The sequence below is a fragment of the Pan troglodytes genome, chromosome 3 (genome assembly GCF_028858775.2).
Source record: "Pan troglodytes isolate AG18354 chromosome 3, NHGRI_mPanTro3-v2.0_pri, whole genome shotgun sequence".
Lineage (NCBI taxonomy): Eukaryota > Metazoa > Chordata > Mammalia > Primates > Hominidae > Pan > Pan troglodytes.
In genome coordinates this window covers 101861276-101880878 of record NC_072401.2, presented here as the reverse complement: position 1 = coordinate 101880878, position 19603 = coordinate 101861276, and the positions used below count along the sequence as shown (strand labels likewise).

At 35.9% G+C, this 19603-nt stretch overlaps 1 protein-coding gene and 1 long non-coding RNA gene across 3 annotated transcripts in view; one reads left to right on the top strand and one right to left on the bottom strand.

Annotated features, from left to right (window-relative positions):
* LOC134809901 (uncharacterized) overlaps window positions 1–19603 on the bottom strand; it is a 357341-nt gene that overhangs the window by 129342 nt on the left and 208396 nt on the right. The window lies entirely within an intron of this gene.
* Window positions 1–19603, top strand: part of EMCN (endomucin) — a 122604-nt gene that overhangs the window by 98792 nt on the left and 4209 nt on the right. For both annotated transcript variants that reach the window (XM_016951918.4, XM_016951919.4), the window contains 3 exons: window positions 2019–2043; window positions 3228–3289; window positions 8822–8895. In XM_016951918.4, the coding sequence (XP_016807407.1) occupies window positions 2019–2043; window positions 3228–3289; window positions 8822–8856 (122 nt within the window). In that variant the 3' untranslated portion in view covers window positions 8857–8895. The remainder of the gene's footprint in view (window positions 1–2018; window positions 2044–3227; window positions 3290–8821; window positions 8896–19603) is intronic.

Here is a 19603-nt window from a genome sequence, read left to right as displayed (position 1 = left end):
TATACGCAGAAAATAGTCTGTTGGCTTGCATCTATCTGCTAATGAGACTATCGCTATAGTTTCCTAGGGAAAAAATATTAAAACAGGCATACAAAAATCTCAATACATTTTGCTGGAGAGAATGCGGAGAAAAGGGAAACCTCGTACACTGTGGGTGGAAATGTAAATTAGTACAACCACTATGGAGAACAGCTTGGAGGTTCCTCAAAAAAACTAAAAATACAGCTACTATATGATCCAGCAATCCCGCTGCTGGGTATGTACGCTTAACACAGGAAATCAATATATCAAAGAAATACCTGCAGTCCCACATTTGTTGCAGCACTGTTCACAATAGGCAAGATTTGGAAGCAACCTAAGTGTCCATCAGCAGATGAATAGATAATGAAAATGTGGTGCTTATACACAGTGATGTCCATTCAGTCACAAAAAAGAATGAGATCCTGTCATTTGCAACAACATGGATGGAACTGGAAGTCATTATGTTAAGTGAAATAAGTCAGGCACAGAAAGACAAACTTCCCACGTTTTTGTTTCTGGAAGCTAAAAAATCAAAACAATTGAACTCATGGAGCTAGAGAGTAGAAGGATGGCTACCAGAAGCTGGGAAGGGTAGTGGAGGGGAAGTGGAGATGGTTAATGGGTACAAAAATATATGAAGTATGGATAAAACCTAGTATTTGACAGCACAACAGGGCGACTATAGTCAATAATAAACTTAATGATACATTTTGAAATAACTCAATGAATATAATTGAACTGTTTGTAACACGAAGGATACTTGAGGGGATGGATACACCACTGCCATGATGTGATTGTTATGCATTGCATGCCTATATCAAAATCTCTCTTATACCCCATAAATATCTACATCTACTATGTACCCATAAAAATTATAAATGAAAAAAACTTATTTTAAAACAGGGCTATTAGCATCACAGGTGATATTGTATATGACACATAGGAATCAAAAAATGCTGTTAAAACTTTACTGATGGAGCAAAGATGAGGTTAAGTCTAATTGGTGAGCAGCATATGGTGCCATGGGTTAAATCCTACGGATTAAGAGTTACGATGGCATATCTTAACCAAGATGACAGAAATAGAAGCAGCCAAAATATGAGTGGAAGTTAAGGTCTTTATAAAACAAGGATAGTCAAAGCCAGGAGAATTATATTCAAAGGGCATACTCAATGACAAGATTTAGATTACATATAAAAGGAAATCTAAGAAACAGAAGCTGCAATGGAATAAAACCAGAGCAAAGGAGCACAACAAGGGGAACCTTATGCAATCACATTAAACAGCTGGCCTGATTGGCCATAGATTAATGCAAGATTTGATCACCAACATTCACTCCAGAGAGGCCATGTCCTTGTGCAGAATGAATCATTCTGAGTTCTCACTCTAAACCCCAGGTGTTTTCTATTAGACAGCTGTGAAGCAGCCTGGCAAAGAGAACAAAAGATTAGTTGCAGCTAGTAGCCTCTGCGACATTTTGCAGGGCTCTTTTGAGAGGCTGAATCAGTGGGTTTAAGATACAATTAGATATAGTATCTACATTGTAGCTCACCACAAACACAGTGATTTCTGTCCCAAAAAAGAGCAATGTATAAAGGAAAGTCAAAACTTCAATTCTCTGGCATAAAACCTTCAATACTTTTAATAGAATTTTTTCAGAGATACTGAAATAAACAGACATTTTCTGTTGTCCATGGGATATGCAATAATTAACAGTAATTTCACATAGTGATATGAAACTACAAGATCAAGATTAGTCCAGAACTAAGTTTAGTGGACTTGACCTAATTAGGACTATCCCATGAGTGCCAAGGATAAGTATTAACCATACCGGAGGAAATGGCTTGGCAAGGGGAAAATTAAAATATTTTAAAATGACTTTGAAACATCTCTGCATAGAAAAGAGTGGACAGCAGGTGAGGGGGTTAGAGGGGCTTGCTCATATTTTTGGTAGCCAACTTCTTTGCAACTCTAATAACTACTCCCTCTTCTCCTAGGCACACCAGAAAATGGAAATGATCAGTAAGTAAGCCCATATCATCTTTTGTTTAGACCCTACCATTTACGTAGTGAAAATTATTGTTACTCTACTTATACTTTTTTGGATTATTTCTAAAGTGTAGAAAATCTACATATTGGCTTTAACTGTTTGTCAGAGCTCTCTCCATTTAACAGAGAAATTCCAAATGTAAGATCATGTTTAATCTTAGAATGGTAAAATGGGAAATAAAAAGATGAAATGGAAAAGTAGAAGAATGAATATAATTATGAGGGAAAATATCATAGAAAAAATACCTAGAGTTTTTAAATAGTTTCCCAGTGAAATTTTTAATATGTTTATCACAGGGAAATTTGTGCTTCTACCTTGAGCCAGTTCTCAGTGCCTTTAAGGTAGATGGCTGTTTTACTTTGACTTGATTAAAATAAAGCAGATTTTAGTAATCCAGGCAACTGTAACAACCAAGGTGCTGCAAAGAGACATGATGAATTGATTTTCATGTCAAAACAAACCCTGTTTTCCTTGTTGACAGGAATTTGTGGTCTACCTTTATATAAGTGTTTTTATGTTTCATAAGGTTGTAAACTTTAGAAATAATGCTAAATTACTATTCATATGACTTAGAGACTCCTCAGATGTCCAAAGGAAATAATTAGAGTTTGAAACTCTTTTGGATAGATGAGAACTCTTGATTAAAATAGGCAGTTCAGATACTGTACTACAGTATCTCAGAACTTCAGGAAAAGGAATATGTCCAGAATTCAGCATAAGCCCAAAAGGCTTGTAAACATTTCTATGTCTTCCTCTCCATAATTCAGAATTGGAGACATGTGCGATATGGACCTTGTGCCAAGTGTTTCACACAACTCAAACTAATTTTTAATTTATCTGACAATCACCACTATAAGAGAGTGGCAGGGATTTATTGGCTTGATTCCAGAAAAAGTAAAAATTGCTAAAAAGTATATGTGTATTTGTATGTGAAAAGACAAAGTTCTTGCCATGGAGATAGATATCTATATATATATATATAGATATATATATATATGTATGTATGTATACACACACACACGTGTATATATATATACACACACACATTATATATATATGTATATGTGTCTTCATCATTCTGTTTGTGTCACAATACTTTCACAAACATACAATGCTGATTACTGTGGTGTTAATTTCATGTTTTTTTTTCAAATAGACCTCAGTCTGATAAAGAGAGCGTGAAGCTTCTTACCGTTAAGACAATTTCTCATGAGTCTGGTAAGTTTCCAGAAAAGTTGATTAGATGAAAATTAGTTATTTTAGAATCTAACTATAACCTTGGATTTTGTTCATGTGAAACATAAACAAAAGGCCTAACTTCTTTAGAAATAGTCAATTACTGTCAATAAGTGTAAAATTCTCCCATGAAGGAAAGAAAAATCTTACCAATTTGATAAGATTATTGGACTATGTGGCCTTTAGAGGTTGCTTTCTATAGATGTGTGGATGTGTAGATGGCTGGAGGCATTTCCTATTCTGCAGGAGTGGCAGAAAGATACCAAAATTTGTTAACAAGTTTTTAAATTATTGCTGTTGTTTTGTTTCATTTTGGTGCTGGCTATGTAGTCGCATATGGTCAAAAAGGCAAAAATCTGGTCATCAGTTAAAATGTAAATCATGTTTTATATCATTTATATACATTTAATTGAGCCTCTCCATAAAGGTAAAATATAATATTCTATTGATGTAATGTGAATTTTTCCAGTTTCTTAGGTATATTCATTTGATTGGAATTGTAAAAGTCTTTCAAAATATAGGTATGATTTGTGTCAAGAACAATGAAAAAATGTGGTGCTAGATAGCTTTTCAAAATTAAAATCATGGATTTTTCTTTCTTTTGAGTAGATTAGACATTTAAACCATTGATATCACGAAACAGATCAATTAAAAACAAATTATTAGTTTTATAAAATAATCTGGCCAGGAGCTATGGCTCATGCCTGTAATCCCAGCACTTTGGGAGGCTGAGGCGGGCAGATCACCTGAGGTCAGGAGTTCGAGACCAGCGTGGCCAACATGGTGAAACTCTGTCACTACTGAAAAATACAAAAATTAGCTGGGCATGGTGGCACATGCCTGTAATCCCAGCTACCCTGGAGACTGAGGCAGGAGAAATGCTGGAACCCGGGGGGCGGAAGCTGCAAGATCGTGCCACGGCACTCCAGCCTGGGTGACAGAGGAGCGAGACTTCATAAAAAAAATAAAAATATAGATATAAAAAACCATGTGGGTCTAATTTAAATATCATGTTACATTAATACATTTACAATAACCAATTCCCCAATTGAATAAGCTATATTATAAATATTTCTGGTGGCTGAAAATAATTTTGTAAAACAGAAAACTATAAATATTGTCCCAAATCAAGAGCAAGATATTAAAGGCTGAAAGTGTTCTCAATTTCATGTATAAATTCAAACTAGAACAAACGGCAAAAGGCAAACAGAAGAGTTGAAGAGCAAGAAAAGCTGAAGCCTGCACAGGAATGCTGAAACCCCTCACATGAGCCATCTTATTTTAGGAGAGATCTCCTTTGCTCTTGTATCTCTTCCACTCTTCAATACACATATTTCCTTTATTCCCATACTGTACTTTCTCTCAGGAGGAACCATCTGAAGGGGGCAAAGGAGCAAAATGTACCCATAGAGTGATTAGAAGCCACTCACAGTTTTCTCCTGGCTATTCACCAGCCTTTACTAAGTAGCCAGGCCTATTTTACCAGGTCAGGGAAAAGGGCAAAAAAAAAAAAAAAAAAAAAGTGCTCAAGCAGGCTAAATGTGAACCAGTCCTGAGTAAGCACATGAGAGATCCTAAGTGTGACTACACGATTTATCAAGAAAAGACCTCAGAATCTGCCCGTGGCTTGCAAGCAGGCATCACACATACTCCAAACCCTCTGCAGTCATGTTGGCTCTCCAAGTGGTGAGTTAGGGTGCTAAACATACCTGGAAGTGCTCTGTGTAGAAGCTCCTGGCTCTCCTTGTGAGGAGGGTGCTGAGATCAGTTTTCTACCACCCATTTCTGCCAAAGAAATGGGACAACTGACACTAGAATCATGACTTCCAGCAGGGGGAAAGCCTCAGAGAACCTTGTGTTTCTTCGTTGCAAATGTAATAGCAGACTCTAAGGCCTGGGGAAAATTCCATGTAGGCTCTCTCCCACTCTAGTGGTGACCACAGCAGTAAGTGGAATAGACGATGGCAGACTAGTTAAATAGACCCTTGGCCCAACTAACTTCCTTTTCTTCAAAAATAACTTGTCAGGTCACAGGTCTAAGAGGGAGATATTATCATGGAAATAGTGAGATATATTCTTGGGTACTTTTATTTCTGCCAACTTCAATTTAGAAATTGTATTGCTTTTACCAAAATAACCTCTCAAAGGGCAACCCAGATGATTACCATGGAAAATATTTGGTGATAAGGCAACACTGAAATTGATGATTCAGAGTAGACTTCAGTAGCCCAGAATTTATCATCTAAAATATAATGCTATCCAAATGCTCCTTGTACTACCACAATTTTTATTCAAGTCTATCATTAACAGAACTTGGTGGCTCCCCAAACACTAGCAAACAAATTTCTTCCCACTGCATTTCAAAATGTATTCAAATATCTTTTCTTTAAAATGCTATGCTCACTACACTCAAGAGAAGTTACGTTACTAAAATTATTTTTATTTAAGTAACTTCTCTTGCCTAATACTGACATCTTTCCTAAAAAATAAGTAGAAAAAAAAAACTTAAATGGTTAGGTTTGATGTCAGTTCACAAGCTTAACTCAATTTTTCTACTGCTGCCTATATAAAAATTTTTAGAAATTTTTAAAATACAGAAAACAATTGATAGAACAAATATCTGACCACCAGCTACTCAGAATTGATGACTGTTACAATTTACTTTATTTGTTTCAAGACCTAAGAAATACAATGTTAATTAATGAGCATAGAAGGGTAACACAATGAAATTTGAGCTTCATTGGTCATAAAAATTATTTGAATCTGTCATTGCTTCAGTGTAGAAACCCTGGACATTTTACTATGGTACAGACCAATAAACAATGTTTCCAAGGAAACAGCCCTCTGCAGCCATCCACTTTTAGGGAAAATGCCAGTGGATGCCAAATCTTCTGGTTTTCTAGAAGCCTCAATGAGCCACAGTTAAAGTTCTGGTCATTTTCTCCAGGGAAGAGAGTTCTTTGACCCCAAATCCCTCTTTTTCAGTTAGGTCATGGAGTAAGTAATACGGTTGATGTTCATCCATCCATACTCCCTGCTTCCTTTAAATATATTCTTCGTTGAATAAGGTCTTCTGCTGAAACCGTAACTCATACATGTTTAAATTTGGAATTCTCTTAAATGTAAAAGAGAAAGCTTACTAGGGTATAACAAGAAGATGCTTTCAGGAAAAAAAATGGGCATGAAATGTTGCAGATCAAGGAGTCCTTTATAAGAACATATAAGCTACTTCTCAGCTTTAGTAAGCGATCTTGTCAGGTTAAACATCACCATGATTGACTAAAAAATGTATGTGTGACATGCGTTTTAAACATGATTCTTATTTATATCATCTCAGACAGTTAATACACATTATCTCACTTTTAATATGTCAAGTCATATAAATTATAAAGAAAAATCTTGAAATTAGAAATATATGACTCTATGGAAGAAGAAAAATATTGCATCACTAAACTTAGCTTCAAGGCATCAGTTGATTTTGAACCATTTAGAGTAAGAAAAATCAGATCTGAATTCATTAGAATATTCCTCTACTTGGAAGACTCTGATAAGTAATAACTTAAGGTTAAGTTCAAACACCTTAGCATGTCTGCAACACCGTCCATGATGTGCCTGCCTTCTCTAGCTCAGTTTTGAAAGCACTTGATATACAATAATAATGCATATTTCTCCGACTTCATTCATTCCCTTCCCTGTCCCCTGACTGTCTCTCTCTCTGAACCCAGCTTTCTAGAAGGGAGAGTCTCTTGCTCTCCTTTGTCACGTACACTTACCCCTCTAATGGTAATTACATATGATTAATATGTCATTAGCAAACTAACTAATTAGTATGCTATGGCAATTACTCATTAAGTGCATAGTCATCTTTGTTTGCTTATTTATTTTTACAAGTAAAAGTTCATTAACAACAAAAAAAGAACCACAGAGTAAAAATGAACAAAACATTCACAAATTTATAAAGCCATATATAGAATCCTCTTCTGTCCACAGCCCGTCAATATTTGTCTCATTCTCTGCATTTGACCAAAGCTTCCTTGACTGTTTCAACTACAAATAGTCTTTCCCTCATCTTAACATGTTGTTAATTTGGCAAATTAACATATATTACTGCCTTATAATATTTCTTCATGGCTGAAACTACCATTTTAATATTTGACCAGATTATGCAAAATGAAAAATAGAAAAAAATAGAGAATAAAAAAGAATTTAAAACTACCTATGAAACAACCTTCATACAACCACTACTGGCATTTGATATATTTCCCTCTGGATTTTTTTTTCACTAGATATGTGTGTGGGTTGTTTTCTTTTACCATAAATATCATTATTCTTGTTACTGATATCATATTGTTATTAAATTTTTCTCAAAATTTCTAGTCTGTCAATTAGACAGACCTTGAGGAAGAATATTAAGAATTGTAAAGATTTTCAATGACTTGCTTTGCATGACTTCTGGCAAATGCTAGGGGATGAATCAATATTTATTTTATTTACTTCTCATTCCAGTACTTCATAGCCGTGGGTTCCAAGCAGGTCCTGTGTCTTCTGCAAAACGAACAATAGTTAGCAAAAGATTGCCTTGGAGCAGGGGCTGGGGGTGCTGCAGAACTATGCCCAACATTTCTTAGAGCATAGAATCGAAGGAGCTCTTGAAGAGGAGTCTTGAATTTGTTCTCCTCAGAGGTCTCTGGCACTATTTATTATTGCCATGATGGTACAAGTAACAGGTGACATCCTCAGAGTCCCCAGAGGACAGATTTCCTAACAACTGGCAGATAAAAGCTGGAGCAAAATGATGAGAATTATTCTAAAAGCTGGAGATTTGACCTATATTGCTTTTATATTGTGTGACTGATGTTGATACTCGATTCTATCTGAAGGACACAAGTAATGCAAAATATATTGGTCATGAATCCAGTGGCATGTGAAAAATACTTGGGGCCTCTCAGCTTGCCACCATCCTAGGTTAATATTTCTCTGTGTATTGGATGGTGGAATAGCACTGGGATTTTGAGTAATGGCACCTGCGCTGCTCTGTATATCACCCAAGTGTTCATATTGGCCTATAAATTCATTTTCACAAAACCCTCACTGAATTATTTAAACAGAAGGACCCTAGAATGTCTTCCTGATAAAATGGCACTTTAAATACATGACACGGGCTTGCTTAGGCACAGCCAGTTCATGTAACAAGCAAAAATCAAAACTTATTCCCCAGGGTTTCTCTAATGTTATCATCTCCCAACTCACATCTCCCGCCCCCACTGCGCCCTGACCTATCCCACCCAGGACTTCATATTGCTACTTTAAAGTGAAAACAGATGATGTCTGGGAAAAGTTCATATATTTTGGTGACTAATTTCTAGACAATACCAAGAGGCAAATGGTGGCTTTAATGACATTCTTGCAGGAAAGTTGAACTTTCCTTGAAAAATAGAAAAAAGCTAGGAAACTTTATTTTCATCCTTACTCAGTCTCTGAGCTTACAGATCAAAACATATCTTCTGTTCTCAGGTGAGCACTCTGCACAAGGAAAAACCAAGAACTGACAGCTTGAGGAATTCTCTCCACACCTAGGCAATAATTATGTAAGTTTCCCAATTTCATTCACGGAGACAATCATTAATATCTGTTTTGTTAGCCTGGTGGAGCTTAGATTGTTTTAAAGAATTTCAAAAGCTGAAAAGCTAATGGTTTGTGTCAACGCAATGATCATTGTCTATTTGTCTAAAAACAAACTCTAACAAAAATTGCCAAAAAATGAATGACCTGGTGGTTGTAGACAATTTGTCCAATTCTCTTGCCTATCTAAGGAATGACACAATTTGCTCTTTCTGCCTGTTGTTAATGTTTCCTTGTAAATTCAGTCTGCCTACCTAGGTCAGTAAGCACACACTAACTGTGGCACTTAGACAGGCTTCTGTTGCTGACAAAGACTGGCAGAATCCAAGTGACGGTGCTTGCAAATTTGCAGTTTATTGCAAGAAAATGATAAAATATAGAAACTGCATTAAAGTAAAGATGTGTATCACAGCCGTAGGCTGGCTCAGGGAAATGGGTTCAGAGAAGCTAGTTGAAGGGTCTAATTGCCCTCTCTCTATAAGGACCATACCAGAATACATTTTCTCTCTGGGTCCAGAAACCATGGATGTGTGGAAAAAAATACCTCAAACAAGATGATCAAAATTCAGTTTCAGCCAGGTTTCCTTTTACTCAGCTGGTCATGTAGACATAGTCTTGCTGTGTAACCAGCCAAGCAACAGAGCCCTCCAGGTATCTTGACAAAACCAGATACAAATGATCAATCTTACTACAATAATTGTGAATCAATAAAAAATGGAAATTTCTCAAAAGTATGTTCCATGTCATGACCAGGAGTAAGCTCAAGGCAGGTACGTTTCTTATTTTAGTAAACAGCTCAGGCCAACGTTAAACCTGCTTTGGAATTAAGTCTCCCAGTTGGTATGGGATTGACTTTTACTTTCCTAGAACTAAGTAAGGAAATGCTCTTCTGACTTTAATTTAATTGTTACAAGAAGTATTGATTAAGTGCTGTCACTTAGTTTTTGAGGTTTTATAAAACTTGCAGAAGAATCTACCTTTCGGCAACTAACAATAAAAAATAAAATAAAATAAAATAAGTACGTGTCCAGAATTGGCCTGACCACAATGATAGTCACTCTAGGTAAAGTGTCCACGATTAGAAATATTGTATTCATGGCCTATGTCTAATCCCTAATTAACTAACACTGTTCTGTTACAGACACTCAGAAATTTCTTGTAGAATAAATGGTACCTGCTGTGCTTTTCTGACCAGTAGCAGAAGACAGAGACAGAGGAGTGCCATCCAAACATATGTGTCAGTATCAGAATTTTATCCCTCTCTAGCCAGTAATTAGGGATGGATTAGGAATCTTGGAATTTGTGCACCTCCACCATGCTGCAGTGCCCTATGGAAAAGAGGCAAGACTGCCTTCCCCTGCCTTCCTGCTCTTCACCAGTCATGAGCCCCCAGCTTGGGCCTGCAATGCAACCACCTTTCCCTAGCTGATTATTCTAATTGGCAGTGGCTCTGAGTGGCATGCCAAGGTCCCTGCCCCTGCTGCCACCAAGCTGGGGAGAGAGAAAAAATCCTAAGCTTGTCTCAGGCCTGCAGTGCACAGTCTGGGAGTGCTAAGCTGAGATCTATGACCAGCACTTGAGTGGGAGAGGATCACACACTCTCAGAGCACTGAGGGGGAGCATGGCTACAAATGTGAGGAAACACAGAGGGGCTGCATGGCTGGGTAAGAGCCTATCTACCAGCCATTATGTTTAAGCACTATCTATTAAATTGCAAACCAAACTTCAACACCAAAAATACTTTGGTAATATACTCCTCTGTAAAACCAAGGACAAGAACTCAACTGCAAATAAAGACCCTGCACAAAGCCTCAGCCCTCTGAAAACATACAGAAATGAAACCAACTGACTATACTCAAATTACACTGCAATTAAAGAAACATCAGTCCACATAGGTGAGAAAGAACCAGCTCAAGAACTCCTGAAACTCTAAAAGCCAGATTGCCTCCTTACCTCCAAATGACTGAACTAGCTGCTCTGCGGTGATTCTTAACCAGAATAAAATGGATGAAATTACAGAAATAGAATTCAGAATCTGGATGGCAATGAAGATCATTGAGAATAAGAAGATTGAAACCCATTCCGAGGAATCTAAGGAATTCAACAAAACCATACAAGGAATGAAATATGAAATAGCCATTTTAAGAAAGAACAAAACTGATCTGACAGAGCTGAAAAACTCACCACAAGAATTTCATAACACATTGGAAGTATTAACAGCAGAGTAGACCAAGTCAAGGAAAGAATCTCAGAACTCAAAGACTAGTTCTTCACATTAACATAGTCAGATAAAAATAAAGAAAATAGAATTTTCAAAAATGAACAAATCTCCAAGAAACATGAGATTATGTAAAAAGACAAAACTTATGACCCATTGGCATCCCTGAAAGACAGGGAAAGAAAGCAAGCAATTTGGAAAACATGTTTGAGGATATTGTCCATGAAAATGTCCCCAACTTAGCTAGAGAGGTTGATATTCAAATTCAGGAAATTCAGAGAACCCCAGCAAGATACTATATAATACAACCATCCCCAAGACACATAGTCATCAGATACTCCAAGGTCAATGTGAAAAGAAAACTATTAAAGGTAGCTAGGGAGAATGGGCAGGTCAACCTACAAAGGGAACCCCAGCAGTGGATAACACTGGACCTTTCAGCCAAAACTCTACAAGCCAGAAGAGACTGGGGGCCTATATTCAGCATCCTTAAAGAAAAGAAATTCCAACAAAGAATTTCATATCCAGCCAAACTAGACCCATAAGCAAAGGAGAAATAAAATCCTTTTCAGACAAGCAAATACTAAGGGAATTCATTACCACCAGACCTGCTTTTCAAGAGGTTCATAGGGAGTGCTGAATATGGAAATGAAAGACCATTACTGGCTACTACAAAAACACACTAAAGTTCATACACCATTGACGCTATAAAGCAAAAACACAATCGTGTCTACATAACGCCAGGTAACAACAGAATGACAGGATCAAATCCACACATATTAATATTAACCTTGAATGGTAGTGGGCTAAACACTCCACTTAAAAGGCATAAAGTGGCAAATTGATTAAAGAAGAAAGACCCAAGTGTATGATGTCTTTAAGAGATCAATCTCACATTCAAGGACACCTATAGGCTCAGAGTAAAGGGATGGAGAAAGATTTATCAAGCAAATAGAAAACAAACAAAAAAGAGCAGGGGTTGCTATTCTTATTTCAGACAAAACAGACTTTAAACCAAAAATGATCAAAAAGGACAAAGAAAGGAAGTGATAAAGGGTTCAACTCAACAAGAAGACTTAACTATCCTAAATATATGCACCCAATACTACAGCACCTGGATTTATAAAACAAATTCTTTTAGTCTTACAAAGAGACATAGGTAACCACACAATAATAGTAGATTTCAACACCCCACTGATGATATTGGAGAGATCATCAAGACAGATTACTAACAAAGACATTTGGGACCTACATTTGACAATTGACAAAATAGAACTAACATGCATCTACAGAAAAGTCCACTCAACAAAAGCAGAATATAAATCCTTCTCATCCATGCATGACACATACTCTAAAATTGACTACATGCTCAGCCAGAAATTCTCAATAATTTCAAAAAAGCCAAAATCATACCAGCCACATTCTCAGACCACAGCACAATAAGAACAGAAATCAATACCAAGAAGATTTTTAAAAACCCTACAACTAAGTGGATATTAAATAATCTGCTCCTGAATGACTTTTGTGTAAACAATGAAATTAAAGCAGAAATTATGAAATTCTTTAAAACTAATGAAAGCAAAGATACAACATACCAGAATCTCTGAGATACAGCTTCAACAGTGTTAAGACAAAAGTTAATAGCACTAAATGCCCACATCAAAAAATTAGAAAGATCTCAAATTGACAATCTAACATCACACCTAGAGGAACTAAACAAATAAGAACAAACTAATCCCACAGCTAGCAAAAGAAAAATAACCAAAATCAGAGATGAATTGAGTGACATGGAGATGATAAGAACTATGCAAAAGATCAACAAAACCAAAAGTTTGCCTTTTGGAAGAATAAATAAGACTGATAGACTGTTAGCTAGACTAAAAATGAAAAAAGAGAGAAGATCCAAATAAACACTATCAGAAATGATAGTGGATATTACCACTGACTCCACAGAAATACAAAAACAAACAAACAAACAAAAAATCCAGAGACTATTACAAACATCTTTATGTACCCAAACCAGAAAACCTAAAAGAAATAGATAAATTCCTGGAAAAATACAACGTCCCAAGATTGAACCAGGAATAAATTGAAACCCTGAACAGACCAATAATGCATTCCAAAATTTAATCAGTAATAAAAAAACCCTACCAACCAGAAAAAGCCCTGGACCAGACAGATTCACAGCTGAATTCTACCAGGTGTACAAAGAAGAGCTGGTACCAATCCTACCGAATCAATTCCAAAAAAACGAGAAGAAACTCCTCCCTAACTCTTTCTATGTGGCTAACATCACACTGATATCATGAAACCTGCAGAAACACAATGAACAAAGAAAACTTCAGGCCAATATCTCTGATGAACATAGATGCAAAAGTTCTCAACAAAATACTAGTAAAGTAAACTGAACCCAGAAGAATGTCATAAAGCTAATCCACCATGATCAAGAAAGCTTCATCCCTGAGATGCAAGGTTGATTCAACATACATAAATCAATAAGTGCAATTCATTACGTAAACAGAACTCAAAACAAAAATTGCATGATCATCTTAATAAGTGCAGTCAGAAAAGGCTTGTGATAAAATTTAACATCTTTTAATGTTAAAATCCCTCAACAATCCAGGCATTGAAGAAATATACCTCAAAATGATAAGATCCATCTATGATGAACCCACAACCAACATCAGACTGAATGGGAAAAAGCATCTGGAATTGTTCCTGGGAAAACTGTAACAAAACATGGATGCCCAGTCTCACCACTCATATTCACATGGTATTGGGAGTCGTAGCCAGAGCAGTCAGGCAAGAGAAGAAGTAAAAGGCATTCAAATATGAAGAGAAGAAGTCAAACTATCTGTCTTCATAGATTATATGATTCTATACCTAGAAAACCCCATAGTCTCTTCCCAAAGGCTCCTAGCTCTGATAAACAACTTCAGCAAAGTTTTAGGATACAAAATCAATGTACAAAATTCAGTAGCATTTCTATACACCAACAACATCCAAGCTGAGAGACAAATCAAGAATGCAATCTGATTCACAGGAGCCACAAAAAGAATAAAATACCTAGGAATATAGTTAACCAGGAAGACAAAAGAGCTCTATAATGAGAAGTACAAAACACTGTCAAAAGAAATCAGAAATGACATGAACCAATGGAAAAACATTCCATGTTCATGGATTGGAAGAATCAATATTGTTAAAAAAGGCCATACTCTTCAAAGCAATCTACAGAATCAATGTTATTCTCTATCAAACTACCAGTGACATTTTTCACAGAATTAGAAAAAAGCTATTCTGAAATTCATCTGGATCCAAAAGAGAGCCCAAATAGCTAAAGCAATGCTAAGCAAAAAGAACAAAGCTGGAGGCATTACATTACCCAACTTCAAATGATACTACAAGGCTACAGTAACTAGTACAGTATGATACTGATACAAAAACAGACACACAGATCAATGAAACAAGTTAGAGAACCCTGAAATAATGCCACACACCTACAACTTCAAATGATACTACAAGGCTACAGTAACTAGTACAGTATGACAAATGATACTACAACTCTACAGTAACTAGTACAGTATGATACTGGTACAAAAACAGACAAATAGATCAATGAAACAAGTTAGAGAACTCTGAAATAATGCCACACACGTATAACCATCTCATCTTTAACAAAGCTGACAATAACAAGCAGTGGGGAAAGGACTTTCTATTCAAGGAATAGTGCTGGGATAAATGGCTAGCCATAGGGAGAAGATTAAAACTGGATCCTTACCTTTTATCATATACAAAAATCAACTAAGATGGATTGAAGACTTGAATGTAAAACAAAAACTATAAAATCTCTAGAAGAATACCTAGGAAATACCATTCTGTGCATCAGTCTTCATGATGAAGACTCCAAAAGCAATTGCAACAAAAACAAAAACTAACAAGACCTAGCTAAACTAAAGAGCTTCTGCACAGCCTAAGAAACTATCAACAGAGTAAACAGACGACTTACAAAATGGGAGAAAGTGTTCACGAACTATGCATCCGATAAAGGTATAATATCCAGAATCTATAAGGAACTTAAACAAATGAAAGAGTAAAAAACAACCCCATTAAAAAATGGGCAAAGGACATGAATGCACACTTCTCAAAAGAAGACATACACAGGGCCAACAAGCATATGCAAAAGTGCCTAATATCACTAATCATTTGGGAAATGCAAATCAAAACCATAATGAGATGCCATCTCATATCAGTCAGAATGGTGACCATTAAAAAGTCAAGAAGTCACAGATGCTGGCCAGGTTGTAGAGAAAAGGGAATGCTTATACACTGCAGGTGAGAATGTAAATGAGTTCAATCACTGTGGAAACAGCCTGGAGATTTCTCAAAGAACTTAAAATAGAACTACCATTCAACCCAGCAGTCCCATTACTAGATACAGACCAAAGAAATACAAATTGTTTTACTACCAAATCACATGACATGTATGTTCATCACAGCACTATTTACAATAAGAGAGACATGGAATGAACCTAGATGCCTACCAACCTAGATGCCCATCAGTGGTGGACTAGATAAAGAAAATGTGGTACGCATACACTGTGGAATACTATGCAGCCATATAAGAGAGCCAGATTGTTACTTTTGCAACAACATGGATGAATCTGGAGTCCATTATTCTAAGTGAAGTTACCAAAGAGCAGAAAACCAAATACTTTATCTTCGCATTTCGAAGGGGGTGCCAAGCACTGAAGGCACAAAGCGGGGAACAAGAGACACCAGAGAATGAGTATTGAGACACTACCTATTTGGTATTATGCCAATTACCTGGATGATAAAATGGTCTGAACGCCAAACCCCTATGACGTGCAATGCCCATGTAACCAACCTCCAGATGTACCCCTTGAAACTAAAATAAAAGTTTTAAAGGAAAAAAAAGGAACCTGGAAGTTGGTCCATCCTATGCAATGGACACTTTCAGGTGCAAAGTTTGAGAAGCTGAGGATGAGATACGTTGTCCAGCCCTAGCTGATATATGGAAACCTTCCTTTCTACTTGCTATGGTTGCTTTGCAACCCAGTGGCTAGTAAAGGGCTGTTTTTTAAATTACCAAAATGCTCAAATATTAGTAACTAATTGTCCAACTTGGAAAAAGCAAGTCTTCTGCAGTTGGAAAAAAAAAGAAAAAAGAAAGAAAGAAAAGGTGTATAGAAGGCAAGGAACAGTGTTGATCTTCGAACCAGCTTAATAAAAGTAATTTTTGTTCAACTCCCATTCCTTTCCATTTTTATACTTTAAAAAATATTCCTAGCCTCAGATTCCAAGCCTTTTGATTTGAAAAGCTAAATAACTTTTATTGCTCCTTTTTGTAATTTTGGAATTATATAATGATGTTCTGAAGAGTAAAGATCAGAAAGTAATGGGAAGAAACAAGTTTGACATCTGTTCAATTCTATTGTCTGTCTCACTTTTTTCCTTAAGATATTTCTATCACTGTACTTTGAATTTAATAACCAAAGAGTAACTACTATCTAGGTTGTCAACTTGAAATTAGATATCAACTTGGAGATTCAGAATATATAGAAATGAATTCATCAAACCTAGAAGATTTCAGGAAAGAAGTTAAAAAGTCTTGAACCCTCATGAAACAGCAAACAGTAATACAGAAATCATCATCTATGTTAAAAATTTCCATATCAAAACAAGATTTTAGATATATTTAATGCTTGTTGCTTCATATATTGATCATCTATTTCGTGCACAGTATTATGTTTAATGTGATTCGGCAGGGCAGACAGGAATTTTGAAACATTTATGAGCTATAAACCTTGCCTTCTGCAAAGCTTTACCTCGTGGGAGCATGAAATCATATACAAGAGGGGTAGCAAATATGTAGAAGCAGCTTACATGTTTAATGATATGGAAATTATAAAATAAATTATACTTTGCACAATGACATTATATAATGAGCAAAAATAATTCTCGAAATAATTTTTAATAACATGAAAGCATGTCTAAGATATAAAATTAAAAGGGAAAAATAACAACTTTAGAATTGAACAGATAGCCATTTAACTGTTCTATGACCAACTCTGCACTGTTGTCAAGGGGGAATCTGCTGCTACCTGGTTGCTCCCTCACCAGTAGGTCTCATCTTCCTTCTGTTCCAAGACACCTTTGAAGGCTGAAGAGTGAAGGGGGTTTCAGACCAGTGAAGAACTGTGGTGTTAGAAAGTCCGGTAGCTTGGATCAAAGTCCGTTCCCACAGACCCTCAGCAATGTGGATTGTTAGCGATTTCCATTTTTCTCCAAGATACAATTCCCTGGTACTTCTGTAATTTTCTAAATGGTGCCCTGATAATCTGAGAGTAGCTTTGTGAACTTCCAGAAGAGCTTAACATGTTTTTCAATTATTTTTCTTTCATTTTAAAATAAAATAACACAAGCTAAAAGGAAAACATCATAAATAAAGGATATTTACAGTTGCCTCTCTGTATTCATGGAGGTGGAAGATTGATTTCAAAAGGCCTGGAGATACCAAAATCTGTGGTTGCTCAAGTCCCTGATGTAAATAAAACTGCATAGTATTTGAATATAACCTACACGAATTCTCTCATGTAGTACTTTAAACTATCTCTAGATTACTTGTAATACCTAATACAAGGTAAATGCTATATAAATAGTTGTTATACTATATTTTGATTTGTATTATTTTTTATTAATGTATTGTTCATTTTTACTGTTTTTGAATATTTTTAATTCACAGCTGGTTGAATCTGTGGACATAGAACCCACAGATATGGAAGGCCAACTGTATATTATGATCGTACTCTATAATCCTGAATGAATTTCTTAATAATGCTCTACACTGGGTTCCACATCTATAAAACCAAGACAAAATGATCTTTTCTCCTATGGCCATTCTGATTGTTTATAAATTGTTGTCAGTAGTGTTAAAGAAACATATTATGAAATCTTATTATAAAATAGCCATTTATTCATTATAAAAACCACAAATATATGAAAATCTAGGATGTGAGAGATTCAGTGACTATTCAGTCCTGTACCATTATTAGTGAAGCCAACACACTAATTTTAGAGGGATTATAATGTTGTAAAAAAAAAAAGCAAAGACTGATATTGGTATGGACGTAAAGAATCATTAATGAAGCAAGATTTATTTTTTGAGAAATATTGTCAATGTGAAATGCATGCTGATGAAACTAGAGTTTGTTCTTATTTAGGTTGCTGATCTTTGAGAAAATAATTGAAACAGTATCAATCATGAGCATTATCCTATTAGCACAAATTCAGATGTTTACCAGTTGAACTATGCTACAAACTCTTGACTTCACTTGAAAACTCATCTATGGAGGAGTATGGCTCAGTTGAACAAAAAGTGACAGACCTTAATCCTTGTCAAGTACTATCCCAGATATAAGGAGGGCTTGTCATGGTTGCAGTTCTCAAGGAGCTTATAGAAGTGGAAAGACACACACATAAGAAAAATAATTTTAGTATAATATGGTAAATGATAACATAGTGTTATGTAAAGACAGACATGATACCGTGAAGTTTAGTGGCAAATTTCTTACAGATGGTATTTGAGCTAAAACTTACAGAATGAGGAAAAAAAAAAAAAAAAAAAAAAAAAACGTGGCCTAGGTGAAGAGAGGAAAGATTTTCCAGGCACAGGGAATAGCATGTACAAATAGGAAAAGAATTGTGAAACTGAATGGTATATGAAAGAAATCATAAAACTTTAAAAACTGTTATAGCAATCTGATACTGCTGCAACATTCATGTTATTGTATTTTTTAAAATGTCTGTTTGTAGCTGATTAGATATTGTTAGAAACCAACATTGTCCTTCACTATAAACAGCTTGAGAAGCGTTGACCTCTGGCTGGGAAACAAGGCTCAAGTAGTAGAGGGTACTAGATCACAGGAAGCCTTGTTTCCCAAGGTAAATCATGAAGGACTGCATGAGGCTAGAATGAAGTACTAACTTTCTTCATTCACTAATGACATCAAAAGTCCTTTATCCACAAAGAAGGGAACAACAGACACCTGGGACTTCTTGAGGGTAGAGGGTGGGAGGAGGGTAAGGACTGAAAAATACTATGCTTATTACATGGGTAAAATAATCTGTACCAAAAAACCCATGACATGCAGTTTACCTATATAACAAACCTGTATACATATACCCATGAACCTAAAATAAAAGTTCAAAAAAAAAGAAGATAAAAATAAAAAAAATAAGTCATTCATCATTTTGAGGAACCCCTCACTTGACCTTGGATATAAAATATGCCTAAAAAACTAGTTCAATAATTGAAGGAGAGGCCTTGTCTGCAATCATCCTTCTAATCATGGTACTTAAGCTACACCATGCTCTGGCATGTGCTCGACTGCCTAGCAGCCACAAATGCTCTGGGAAGAAGTCACGGATATCCTGTT